The following is a 12,420-nucleotide window of genomic DNA, read 5'->3' as shown; positions in this document are numbered from 1 at the left end:
CTCTACAAAAAATACAAAGAAAAAATTAGTTGGGATTGGTGGCACACACCTGTGGTTCCTGCTACTCAGGAGGCTGAGGCAGGAGGATCACCTGCTCCTGGGAGGCAGAGGTTGCAGTGAGTCATGATGGTGCCACCACACTCCAGCCTGGGTGACAGAGTGAGACCCTGTCTGGGAAAAAAAAAAAAAGTCAATATCCATTCATGATTCTTTTAAGAAAAACTTAGCAAACTAGGAATTGAAGGACACTTCCCTAATTTAATAGAGGGTATCCATAAAATACTTACAGCATGGCTGGGCATGGTGTCTCACGCCTATAATCCCAGCACTTTGGGAAGCCAAGGCGGGCAGACCACTAGGTCAGAAGTCTGAGACCAGCCTGACCAACATGGTGAAACCCCATCTCTACTAAAAACACAAAAATTAGCCAGGCATGGTGGCACCTGTAATCCCAGCTACTCAGGAGGTTGAGGCAGGAGAATCACTTGAACTCAGGAGGTGGAGTTTGCAGTGAGCTGAGATCGCACCACTGCACACCAGCCTGGGTGACAGAGTGAGACTCTGTCTCAAAAAGAAAAAAAAAATACCCACAGCAAACTTCACACTCAATGATGGAAAGTTGAAAGCCTTCTGATGATGATGAGACCAAGACACAGTGTCCTATTACCCCTTTTATTCAGCATCATACTGGAGGTCTTTGCTGGTGCAGAAACTCAAAGAAAATAAATATATGGTAAAGGACCAAAAACAAACATATGAAACTTATTTTTCACAGATGATGAAATTGAATACACTGAAAATCCAAAAGAACCTATCAGTAAATCACTAAAATTAATAAATAGTTTGGCAGGTTTTCTAGATCTGTGTCAAGTTACAAAAATGAAATGCATTTTACAAACCAAGAACAGTTACTACACGAAGTGTTGAAATATACATTTTCCATACTACTGAAAAGAACATATGAAAACAAATCTAATAAATGATGTATAAAAATCTATACAGAAAGCTCTAGAACATTGTTGAGAAAAATTAAAGAAGACCTGAGTAAATGGAAGGATATATTATGTTCTGGGATTGGAAAATGAATATTGTCCATTCTCCTCAAAATGATCTATAGAAACAACACATATTGTTTCCATTTGAAACATCAACAACATTTTTGTGGAAACTGACCAGTTGATTCTAACATGTAATATGGGAGTGCAAAGAACTGGAAATAACCCAGACAATTTGAAAAAGGTGAACAAAACTAAAGGACTTCACTACAAGATATCAAGATTTAAATAAAGCTACTCTAATTAAATGGTATTGCCTCAAAGATAGAAAATAAGTCAGTGGAAAGAAAAGACTCATGCATATTTGGACAGTTGATTTACTACAAAGGTGACAGGGCAAAACTGTGTGGCAAAGACAGTACTCAGTTACTTGGATACTTACATCTAATAAATCTTGAGGAAAAAGAAATCCAGACCCTCTAATCCACACCAAGCAATTACTGGTGGATTTTAGATAAAAATGTAAAAAATAAACCAATAGCATTTTGAGAAGATAATCTAAAATAATATCTTCATAACCTCTGGGTGGGTAGGAAAAGTGGTTTTTTTTTTGTTTTGTTTTTTGTTGTTGTTGTTGTTGTTGTTGTTGTTGTTTATGAGATGGAATCTCTTCTGTTGCCCAGGATGGATTGCAGTGGCACGATCTTGGCTCACTGCAGCCTCTGCCTCCTGGGTTCAAGCAATTCTCATGCCTCAGCCTCCCGAGTAGCTGGGATTACAGGTGTGCACCTCCACGCCCAGCTAATTTTTGTATTTTGAGTAGGGACGGGGTTTTGCCATTTTGGCCAGACTGGTCTTGAACTCCTGACCTCAGGTGATCCGCCCACCTTAGCCTCCCAAAGTGTTGGGATTGCAGGTGTGAGCCACTGCACCCGGCCAGATTTCTTAAACCGAATGCAAAAAGCACTTAACCATAAAGGAAATAATTTATATACGGGACTACACTAAAAGTAAAAAATGTCCTTTAAAAATACCATTAAGACCATGAAAATGCAAATCGAAGAGTAGACAAAGATTTTGAAGCCTATTTATCCAAACAAAGGCTCATATTCTGAGTATCTAAAGGACCCTTATACTTCAATATGAGAAATGCAGTCCACCCCAAAAGTAAAGATACTTGAATAGGCACTTCACAAAAGTGGATATTCCCAAGGTCAGTCTAAACACATGAAAGTGCTCTATCTCATTAGCAATTAGGGAAATGCAAATTCAAATCACAATGAAATATCACTACACACCTAAATTGGCTAAAAAAAAATTGCCAATACCAAATGTTGGCAAGGATATGAAAAAATTGGAACTTCTATAAACTGATAGTGGTAGTGTCAGTAGTTGGTGCAATCACACTGGAAAACTGGCATAGTCTTTTAAGGTTGGACATGTATATACTCCATAATTCAGCAGTTTCACTCAGGCATACATAGTCAACAGGAAGGCAGGCATGTTTGCAAATATTCATAACAACACTATTCATAATACCTCAGCACTGAAATTAATCCAAAGGTCTATCAACAGTAGAATGCGTAAAAACACTGTGGTACATTTTAATATATAAGTGGAATTTATAAAAAGTAATCTCTATGTCTGACTTCTTTCACTTGAACTTAACATTTGTGAGATTCTCCACATTGTTGCAGGCTTCTGTTGTTGAGAATCAGGATAGTGTTTTTGTCTTTGGAAAGGAGGGGGAGTCTGGTGGTTGGGAGGGGTCACCGAGTGGTTTCTGGGGTGATCGGTTTCTGTCTTGATTTCTATAGTGGTAGCACGGGTATGTTCATTGTGTGATAATCATTCTGTAGGCTTATGGTTTGTACCTTTTCTGGTAAGTATGTTATACTTCAATAAAAAATGTGTTTTTTAAAAGGCAAAACAAATTTTTAAATTATTAAAATTATTATATGACATGTATAAAACTATTATATCTGTCTGAAAGTGATTCATCTAAAACATTTCTTTCTGTAAATTCTAGGTAGTAATTTCAGCTGTCTTTCGAGGTCTTTTCAAGGTTGTGACTAAATGACAAGAGAAATCATTCTGTTATTATGATTTTAAAGTTATTGATTGTTTATCATTATTTCCCCCAAACACCTAGTACTATGGTTTGACTGTGTTCCCCAGAGTTCATGTGTTGGAAACTCAACCCCAATGCAACAGCACTGAGAACTGGGATCTTTAAGAAGTAATTAGGTCGTGAGTCTCTGTTTTTAATTAGTGGATTAACTCTATTATCCTGGGAGTAGGTTAGTTATTTTGAGAGTGGGTTCCTAATAGCACAGTTTCTGCTCACTTCCCCTTTCTCTTTCACATTCTCTTCCCCTTCCGCCTTCCACCACAGAATGACATAGCAAGAAGACCCTCACCAGATGCCAGCACCTTGATATTGGACTTCCTGGCCTCCAGAATTAAGAAATAAATTTCTTTTCTTTACAAATTACCTAGGCTCAGGTATTCTTTTATAGCAGCAGGAAAAAAAAAAAAACTGAGATACCCAGATAAAATGAATTGCAATCAGAATAAATTTCATCAGGAAACAGTAATTCTAATTTCAAGCCCTGTTTGTGGCCATTTGGCATCTTCCTTGCCTGGACCACTTCTTGGTGCTGAGCTAGAGGTTTCCTATTACTCTATCAGTCACTTGCAGAGTAACCCCTACTAAACTCTAAACGGAGAACTAAAACCCCTCGGAGGTTTTAGTGGTGCCCAAGGAGCCAACACAGAAGGAAATCACGTAACAAGACGAGGGACACCTGGGAAGCTCCAGGAACTCAGGAGTAGGACCAGGCCCACCTGACACCACTCTGGTGTGACTCTCAGACGCATCTCACCAGCAGAGGCAGCAGCACTATTGCAAGAGACAGAGAAAACTTTACCTACCACGGGCAGTTCTGCTTTGTCATCCTGCTTGTCATGTTCCTACACCTCACTGCCATTCTGCTACTTACCCTTCCTACTTGTCTCTACACACCTCTTCTGACTCTTATTATTTTTCTCTCCCTGGATCATCTTGGAAGATAAGTGTTAAAATGTTAAAAATGGCAGAGCCTCCAGCATCCTAGGTGTCTAAATGACTATGGGGGTCACAGACCCCTAACCTCTCTCCCAATGCCCCCACAACTCCTCTCATGACCTGGAACACTGTAGATTGTCCACAAAGCAAGAATTAATTCCTATTTATTTTAGCAATTACAAAAGTTCAGGGTCTATTTAATATAACATAGCGTACCCTAACTAACAAAAAAGATGAATATAGACTGTTTAGAATTTTTTGTTTTACTTGTGAACGATTTCACAAACAATCATATTTAATGTTTCATAGAAATTTTTTTAAGTTCATTTGTATACCAAGAATTCTGATTTGGACACACTTCTTTTCCTAACATGCATTTTCAGAGATTTCTCCCCAATAGCCAGGTAATTATAAAGCAATGAGAGGAAAACAGAAACAAGATCATGTGATGGTCATTTCTCTCTGTGTATCTCTACCTTTCTAAGGAAAATGACAGCTATAAAAATGAATTCTAGCAATCAAAGCTGGCAATTCCAGCTCTTCCTTTAATTCCCTATTTGGCATTGTAAAAAGAGGAGGGAAAAGTCACCTTAAGCATCTGTGGGCTTTGGTTTTGTCATGTATAAAACAGGGCAATCAGCAATTCATTCTGCTTACATTTCATGATTGTTGTAAAGTTACAGAGTTTTTGCAAAACCCTTTGATAAACCACCATGTGTTCAACGACAAATAAAAAGTAAAATGAGAAAATATAAAGTAAAAATCTGCCCTGCTATTCATGAGACTGGATTAATAGATACAAAGTCAGCTGTGAAGTTAACAGGAAACAACACTTCTCCTAAGAACTTGCTGTAGCTAAGCTGGACACGGTGGCTCTTGCCTGTAATCCCAGCACTTTGGGAGGCCGAGGCAGGTGGAGCATGAGGTCAGGAGTTCAAGACCAGCCTGGCCAACATGGTGAAACCCCGTCTTTACTAAAAATACAAAAATTAGCTGGGCATCGTAGCACATGCCTGTAATCCCAGCTAAGCAGGAGAATTGCTTGAACCAGGACCCAGGAGGCAGAGGTTGCAGTGAACAGAGATGGCACCACTGCACTCCAGCCTGGGCTACAGAGCGAGACTCCATCTAAAAAAAACAAAAAAAAAAGAACTTGCTTCAGCTATATAAAGTCACAACCCCCCACTGTGGGGGTTTCAGAAAATAAAACACTGTGCGGCAAAGAAAAAAAAATCATAACAATCCTCCTTTTTATTTTTTTTATCAAATATGCTTACCCAGAATCCTGTTTTTTGAATGAACACTTTCTTACTCTTTAAGGAAACTTGCTGTCAAAAATCACACACATTTCTTCTGCTTCTATTTCTTGCCTGGGGCAATGTTTGAAGATGGATCCCTGAATGGGTATGGGGATCTCTCCTCCTCCCTCCTTACCCCCAGGCCCACTCAACCTCCCTTAACCCAGAATAGAACCTGTTTGAATGGTTTTCATATGTAACAAATAGACTTCTAGTGTTTAAGACATTCTACAGCTCTTAAAACTAGATGGTAAAGGCCAGGGGCAGTGGCTCAGGCCTATAATCCCAACACTTTGGGAAGCTAAGGTGGAGGACAGCTTGAGCCCAGAAGTTTGAGACTAGCCTGGACAGCATAGCAAGACCCCATATCTACAAAAATTTGAAAAATTAGCTGGGTGTTGTGGCCTGCACCTTTGGTCCCAGCTATTTAAGAGGCTGAGATGGGAGGATCACTTGAGCCCAGAAGGTCAAGGCTGCAGTGAGCCATGTTCACTCTACAGCACTCCAGACTGGGTGACGGAGAAGACCCTGTCTCAAAACAAAAACAAAAACAAACATACATGGTGGGAACTCCCATTTAAAAAATGCTTTTTTTACTTATCAAAAATATAGCAAACAATTAAAATGAGTCTTTTGTAAGGAAAATATGTACATTTTTTACATTGACTTACCTTATTTGACATTATACCTAGTACGTATTTCCAAATTAATTTTGTTCATAAAATCCGTGGAAGAGAAACAGTTGCTGGTTAATAAAGTCATAAATCAGCTGGCCACGATGGCTCACACCTGTAATCTCTGCACTTTGGGAGGCCGAGGTGGGTGGATCACCTGAGGTAAGGAGTTCAAAACCAGCCTGACCAACATGGTGAAACCCCATCTCTACTAAAAATACAAAAATTAGCCAGGTGTGGTGGCAGGTACCTGTAATCCCAGCTGCTCGGGAGGCTGGGACAGGAGAATCGCTTGAACCCAGGAGGCAGAGGTTGCAAGGAGCCAAGATCACACCACTACACTCCAGCCTGGGCAACAAGAGTGAAACTCCATCTAAAAAAAATAAAAAATAATAGCAAATAAAAAATAAAGTTATAAATCCTGTAACAATTAACACTGCAAATATGTTTGATTACTATTTTCCTCTCTTCTTTCTAAAGAAAACAGTCATCCGCTGAACTGAGACTCAGGCCTATCTGTTTCTGGTACTAGTTCTGTCCTCAATTCTCCATGTGACTTTGTAAAAGATCTTTAAACACTTATGTGCTTACGTTTCCACATCTATAAAACAAAGATAATGACAAGTTACCCTGCCTACCCATTATGAATGTTGTAAAGGTACAAAAAGATGTTATTTCCAAAATTGTTTTGAAAAAAGTTTGTAAATAAGCCAATGGTATGCTGAACACCTGTCAGAAAGACTATTATTTGGGTATTTCAGGTCTTTTCAAATTTTTGATGATAATATTATATATCAAACAATCAAAAATTACTTTTTTGTGATCTTTAGATGATGAGGGTTGTTTGGGGTGGAAATCAATACATAAAGGAAGTACCTCAATATGAATAGGTATGTGTTTTTTTCTGACACCAAATGTGTGGCGTCTTTGCCAATAACAAACGTATTCTTCCAAAACCAATCAGTTCTTTAACTTCTCTGAAACCAACTGAGTATCCAACAATTCAATTTAATTGTTTATTTTAGCAATTACAAATGTTCAGGGTCTATTTAATATAACACAGCCTACCCAAATCTCTGAAAGTTGGGGTCAATGCCAACTCTGGCACTACCCAGAGCTGGCATTGACCCCACAGGCTAAGATGTCAGTCCCACAAGACTTCCCTACTGTAGATAACAGCCATGAATGGGGTGACCAGGCCACCCACATTTCTGTGGAGAAGAGTACAACTTTGGGGGTTCACAGGACCCTCAGGTTGGGTAATTCCTTAGAATGAGTCACAGAACTCAGAAAGTATTCTACTTATGATTAGAGTTTTATTATAAAGAACACAACTGAGGGATGACTGGCTTTGTTGAGTGAGCGTGTGAAGGCATTCTGGTGGCTGGATGTGACTGGCAATTTGCAGCATCCTCATATCCGCTCACAGGTCAAAATGAAAATCTTCATGACGACCTTGATCAGCAAGACAATCACACTGGAGGTAGAGCCCAGGGACACCATGAAAAATGTGAAGGCCAAGATCCAGGATAAAGAAGGCATCCCCAGCCTCCTGAGTAGCTGGGATTACAGGCGTGCACCACCACAGCTGGCTAATTTTTGTATTTTGTTTTTGGTAGAGACAGGGTTTCACCATGTTGGCTAGGCTGGGCTCAAACTCCTGACTTCAAGTAATCCACATTAATTCTTCACTCTTGCATTTCGCAGTGCCCAGTGATGGCACTACTCTGCACTACAGCCATTTGCCCCAACTTAAGTTTGGAAATTACCAGTTTCAGTAAACAGTTAAACCTGCTCAAAATGTTAATAAAGGTTTTGTTGCATGGAAAAAAATAAAACCTCAGCAAGAACCAAATATAGGGCAAGGTGGGGAAGGAGGGACAGAGCTTTCATGACCTCTCCAGGTGAGCCTCAACCCTATCTCCCAACACATAAATGCATTCACCAATTCAGAAGCTCCCTGAACCCTGTCGTTCAGGGGTTTTTATCAAGGTTTCATTATGTAGGTAAGATTGATTAAATCACTTGCCACTGGCAATTGACCTCAATCTTCTGCCCTTCTCTTCTCCCCAGATGTCAAGGTTTGGGGTTGAAAATTCTAATCTTTCAGTCACGTGGTTGGTACTTAGAAGACACCCATCATTCTGGAATTTCCAAGAGTTTTAGGGACTTTGTTCCAGGAACTGGGGACAAAGATCAACTATGTATTTTTTAAAGTATACCACAGTAGGGCTGATCACCTGTGTATTAGTCTGTTCTCGCATTGCTATAAAGGACTACCTGAGACTGGGTAATTTATGAAGAAAAGAGGTCTAATTGACTCACAGTTCCACAGGCTGTAAAGAAGGCACAGCCAAGAAGCCTCAGGAAACTTACAATCATGAAAAATGGCAAAGGGGAAGCAAGTACATTTTACCATGGTGAAGCAGGAGAGAAAGAGTGAACGGGGAAGTGCTACACACTTTTGAAAAACCAAATCTCATGAGAACTCACTCATTATCAAGAGAACACCAAGGGGATGTCCTCCCCATGATCCAATCACCTTCCTCCAAGCATCTCCTCCAGCGCGGAGATTTGGGCAGGGACACAAATCCAAACCACATGATTCCTCCTCTGGCCCCTCCCAAATCTCATGTCCTTCTCACATTGCAAAATAAAATTATCCTTTCTCAACAGTCAACAGGCCCCCAGTCTTAACTCATTTTAGCATTAACACAAAAGTCCATAATCAAAAGTCTCATGAGACAAGGTAAGATCCTTCAGCCTATGAACCTGTAAAATCAAAAACAAGTTAGTTGTTTTCAAGATACAATGGGGGTCCAGGCATTGGGTAAATGCACCCATTCCACATGGGAGAAATTGGTGAAAACAAGGGACTATGACCCCGTGCAAATCTGAAACCCAGCAGGGAAGCCATTCAATCTCAAACCTGTAATTTCCTTTGACTCTATGTCTCACATCCAGGCCACACTGATACAAGGGGTGGCTCCCAAGGCCTTGGACATCTCCACCCCTGTGGCTCTGCAGAGTACAACACCCTCAGCTGCTTTCATAGGCTGATGTTGGGTGCCTGTGGTTTCTCCATGTGCATGGTGCAAGCTGTCAGTGGATCTACCATTCTGGGGTCTGGAGGATGGTGGCCTTCTTCTCACAGCTCCACTAGGCAGTGCTCCAGTGAGAAATCTGTGTGGGGGCTCCAACCCCATATTCCCCTCTGCACTGCCCTAGCAGAGGTTCTACATAATGGCTCTGCCCCCTGAAGCAGACTTCTGCCTGGACATCCAGATTTTCCATACATCCTCTGAGATCTAGGTGGAGGCACCCAAGGCTCAACTTTTGCACTCTGTGTATCTGCAGGCTTAATATCACATGGAAGTTGCCAAGGCTTGGGGCTTGTACCCCCTGAAGCAATGCCCTGAACAGTACCTTGGCCCATTTTAGCCACAGCTGGAACTGTGCAGTGGCAATGCAGGATGCCATGTCCCAAGGCTGCAAAGAGCAGTGGGGCCCTGGACTTGGCCCACAGAACCATTCTTCCCTCTTGGGCCTCCAGGCCTGTGATGGGAGGGGCTGCCGCAAAGGTCTCTGAAATGCCTTCAAGGCATTTTCTCTATTATCTCAGCTATCAACATTTGGCTCCTCTTTACTTATGCAAATATCTGGAGCCAACTTGAAACCCTCTGCAGAAAATGGGTTTTTCTTTTCTACCACGTGGTCAGGCTGCAAAATTTCCGAACTTTTATGCTCTGCTTCCCTTTTAAATATAAGTTCCCATTTCAGATCATCTTTTTGCTCACACATATGTCCATATGCTGTTAGAAGCAGCCAGGTCACATATTGAATGCTTTGCTGCTTAGAAATTTCTTCCGCCAGATGCCCTAAATCACCTCCCTCAAGTTCAAAGTTCCACGGATTCCTAGAATAGGGGCACAATGCCACCAGTCTCTTTGCTAAAGCATAGCAAGAGTGACCTTTACTCCATTTCCCAGTAAGTTCCTCATCTCCGTCTGAGACCACTTCAGCCTGGACTTCACTGTCCATATCACAACCAGCATTTTGGTCACAACAATTTAACAAGTTTCTAGCATGTTCCAAACTTTCCCTCATCTTCCTGTCTTCTTTTAAGCTCTCCAAACTGTTCCAACCTCTGCCCATTACCCAGTTCCAAAGCTGCTTCCACATTTTCAGGTATCTTTATAGCACTGCCCCTCTCCCAGTACCAATTTTCTGTATTAGTCTATTCTCGCATTGCTATAAAGAACTACCTGAGACTAGGTAATTTATGAAGAAAAGAGGTTTGATTAACTCATAGTTCCATAGGCTGTACAGGAAGCATGGCCAGGGAGGCCTCTGGGAATTTACAATCATGGCAGAAGGTGAAGGGGAAGCAGGCACATCTTCACATGGTGGAGCAGGAGACAGGGTGTGAAGGGGGAAGTGCCACACACTTTTAAACAACCAGATTTCATGAGTGCTCACTCACCATCACAAGAACAGCAAGAGGGGAGTCAACCACCATGAGTCAATCACCTCCCGCCAGGCCCCTCCTCCAACCCTGGGGATTACAATTCCACATGAGACACAAATTCAAACCAGATTAATGTGAAAGGGAAAAACAACAAAATATCCTGGCTTCTTTCTAACCTAATGTCAATACCAGAGCACCCATAGTCAATGAAGATTGCCTCCCCCATTTCCCAAAGTGCCAGGTGAGGTGAGAGCAGAAAAAGAGATAACTGGATCTATGGAGTGTACTCCAGTTGAAATGCATCAGGAAGCAGATGCTCTGAACTCAGACATCTGAAGTCCTGGAGCCCCGCACGAATGGTCCTTGTCCTTCTCACCAGGCCTGGGCACTGATGCTGAGCTGGAGGTTTCCAGGGTCTCTTCGCCCTCAGAGGAATCAGAGTCTTCACTGCTGATCACTGCACAAAGGAACAAAATCCCTTAGGGTCTCAGTGTGGGACCCAGGAGCCAACACAGCAGGAAACACACAATTAGGGACACCAGGAAAGACCCGGGAGCTTGTGTGACTTGCAGTCAGGAATGTCCCTGACCAGCACAGTTGCAGCGCTCCTGCGGAATGCTGAGACGCAGGGTCCTGGTGCTCCAGTCACTGAAACTAGACCTTGAGGCTGGGGACAAACAGCCACAGTGGTCAGCTTTGAGTGTCTTGCTCTCCATTTCCTTACCCCCTCTCTCTCCTTCCCCTTCCCATTGTCTCTGTCCATTTCTCCACTCCTGCTTCTTTCTTGCAGCTTCTCCCTCTTTGTTTCTCAATCTGTTTGTCCTCACTCTGGCGTTTTCTGTTTCTGCCTCTTTTGCCTCCTTGCACCTCTCTCACTCTCCCCTGGCTTTCTTGCTCTACGTACCTACCCTCCACGTCTCCTCTGAGCCACTTCTCCCACTCCCAGGTCTCTCTGTACTTTTCCATTTCCCCACCAACTTTCCTCTGTCATGCAGAAGCTCCCTGAACTAAGCACCAGAATCCACATCTCCCAGCATTCATCCGGGCTCCCTGGGCCACCACGTGGGACTCTGACCACACACCCAACCTGTCACCTCTGCTGTGACTCACACAGTGTCACCACATTGACCTTACTGATAATTATACCCTCCACCAACCTTACCGATTATTTCAGGGGCTTGGTTCCATGCCTTCCTTGCCATCTGGATGTCTTCCAGGAGCACAAAACTAGGTCGCACCCAATTTTGGGATCTGGATAGCTTTGCCCCTAGAACAAATAGTGATCTTTGAAGAATTTCCATCTTTCTCCCTCAAAAAAGCATTATGGTAACCCTCTTCCTCTCTCTCTCACCACTTGACTTCAGAGGATCACTCTAGCACTAAATTTCACCTTCTTCCATACTGCCTCACTCCAGATACATTTCTTACTTTCTGTCTTTCTCTCTGTGTTTATCTTTTTACCTTGAACTCTATTTTGTTTTTCTCTTTTCCCTTTACCTGTCATTCTTATTTACTAACTGATAATTATCTTGGCTGAATTTGGTGTTCTTCACTTAATTAACTTAATCATTAATAAAGACCTTAAGGGCCAGGCATGGTGGTTCATGCCTGCAATCCCAGCACTTTGGGAGGTCAAGGTAGGTGGATCACGATGTCAGGAGATCAAGACCATCCTGGCTAACACGGTGAAACCCTGTCTCTACTAAAAATACAACAAATTAGCCAGGCATGGTGATGGGCGCCTGTAGTCCCAGCTACTTGGGAGGCTGAGGCAGGAGAATGGCATGAACCCAGGAGGTGGAGCTTGTAGTGAGCCTAGACTGCACCACTGCACTCTAGCCTGGGCGACAGAGTGAGACTCCCTCAAAAAAAAAAAAAATAAAATAAATAAATAAATAAATAAATAAATAAATAAATA

General features: G+C 42.1%; 1 protein-coding gene across 1 annotated transcript in view; it reads right to left on the bottom strand.

Annotated features, from left to right (window-relative positions):
- Positions 1-10,370: 10,370 nt before the first annotated feature.
- Positions 10,371-12,420, bottom strand: part of LOC108540437 (nuclear body protein SP140-like protein) — a 25,259-nt gene continuing 23,209 nt past the window's right edge. Inside the window, exons 4-5 of the mRNA XM_017889511.1 lie at positions 11,665-11,769; positions 10,371-10,959 (exon numbers count right to left, since the gene is read on the bottom strand). Coding sequence (XP_017745000.1) covers positions 10,805-10,959; positions 11,665-11,769 — 260 coding nt within the window. The 3' untranslated portion in view covers positions 10,371-10,804. The remainder of the gene's footprint in view (positions 10,960-11,664; positions 11,770-12,420) is intronic.

The sequence above is a fragment of the Rhinopithecus bieti genome, unplaced genomic scaffold (genome assembly GCF_001698545.2).
Source record: "Rhinopithecus bieti isolate Rb0 unplaced genomic scaffold, ASM169854v2 scaffold_19546, whole genome shotgun sequence".
In the NCBI taxonomy this organism is placed as follows: domain Eukaryota; kingdom Metazoa; phylum Chordata; class Mammalia; order Primates; family Cercopithecidae; genus Rhinopithecus; species Rhinopithecus bieti.
This window is presented reverse-complemented; position numbering and strand designations above follow the sequence as displayed.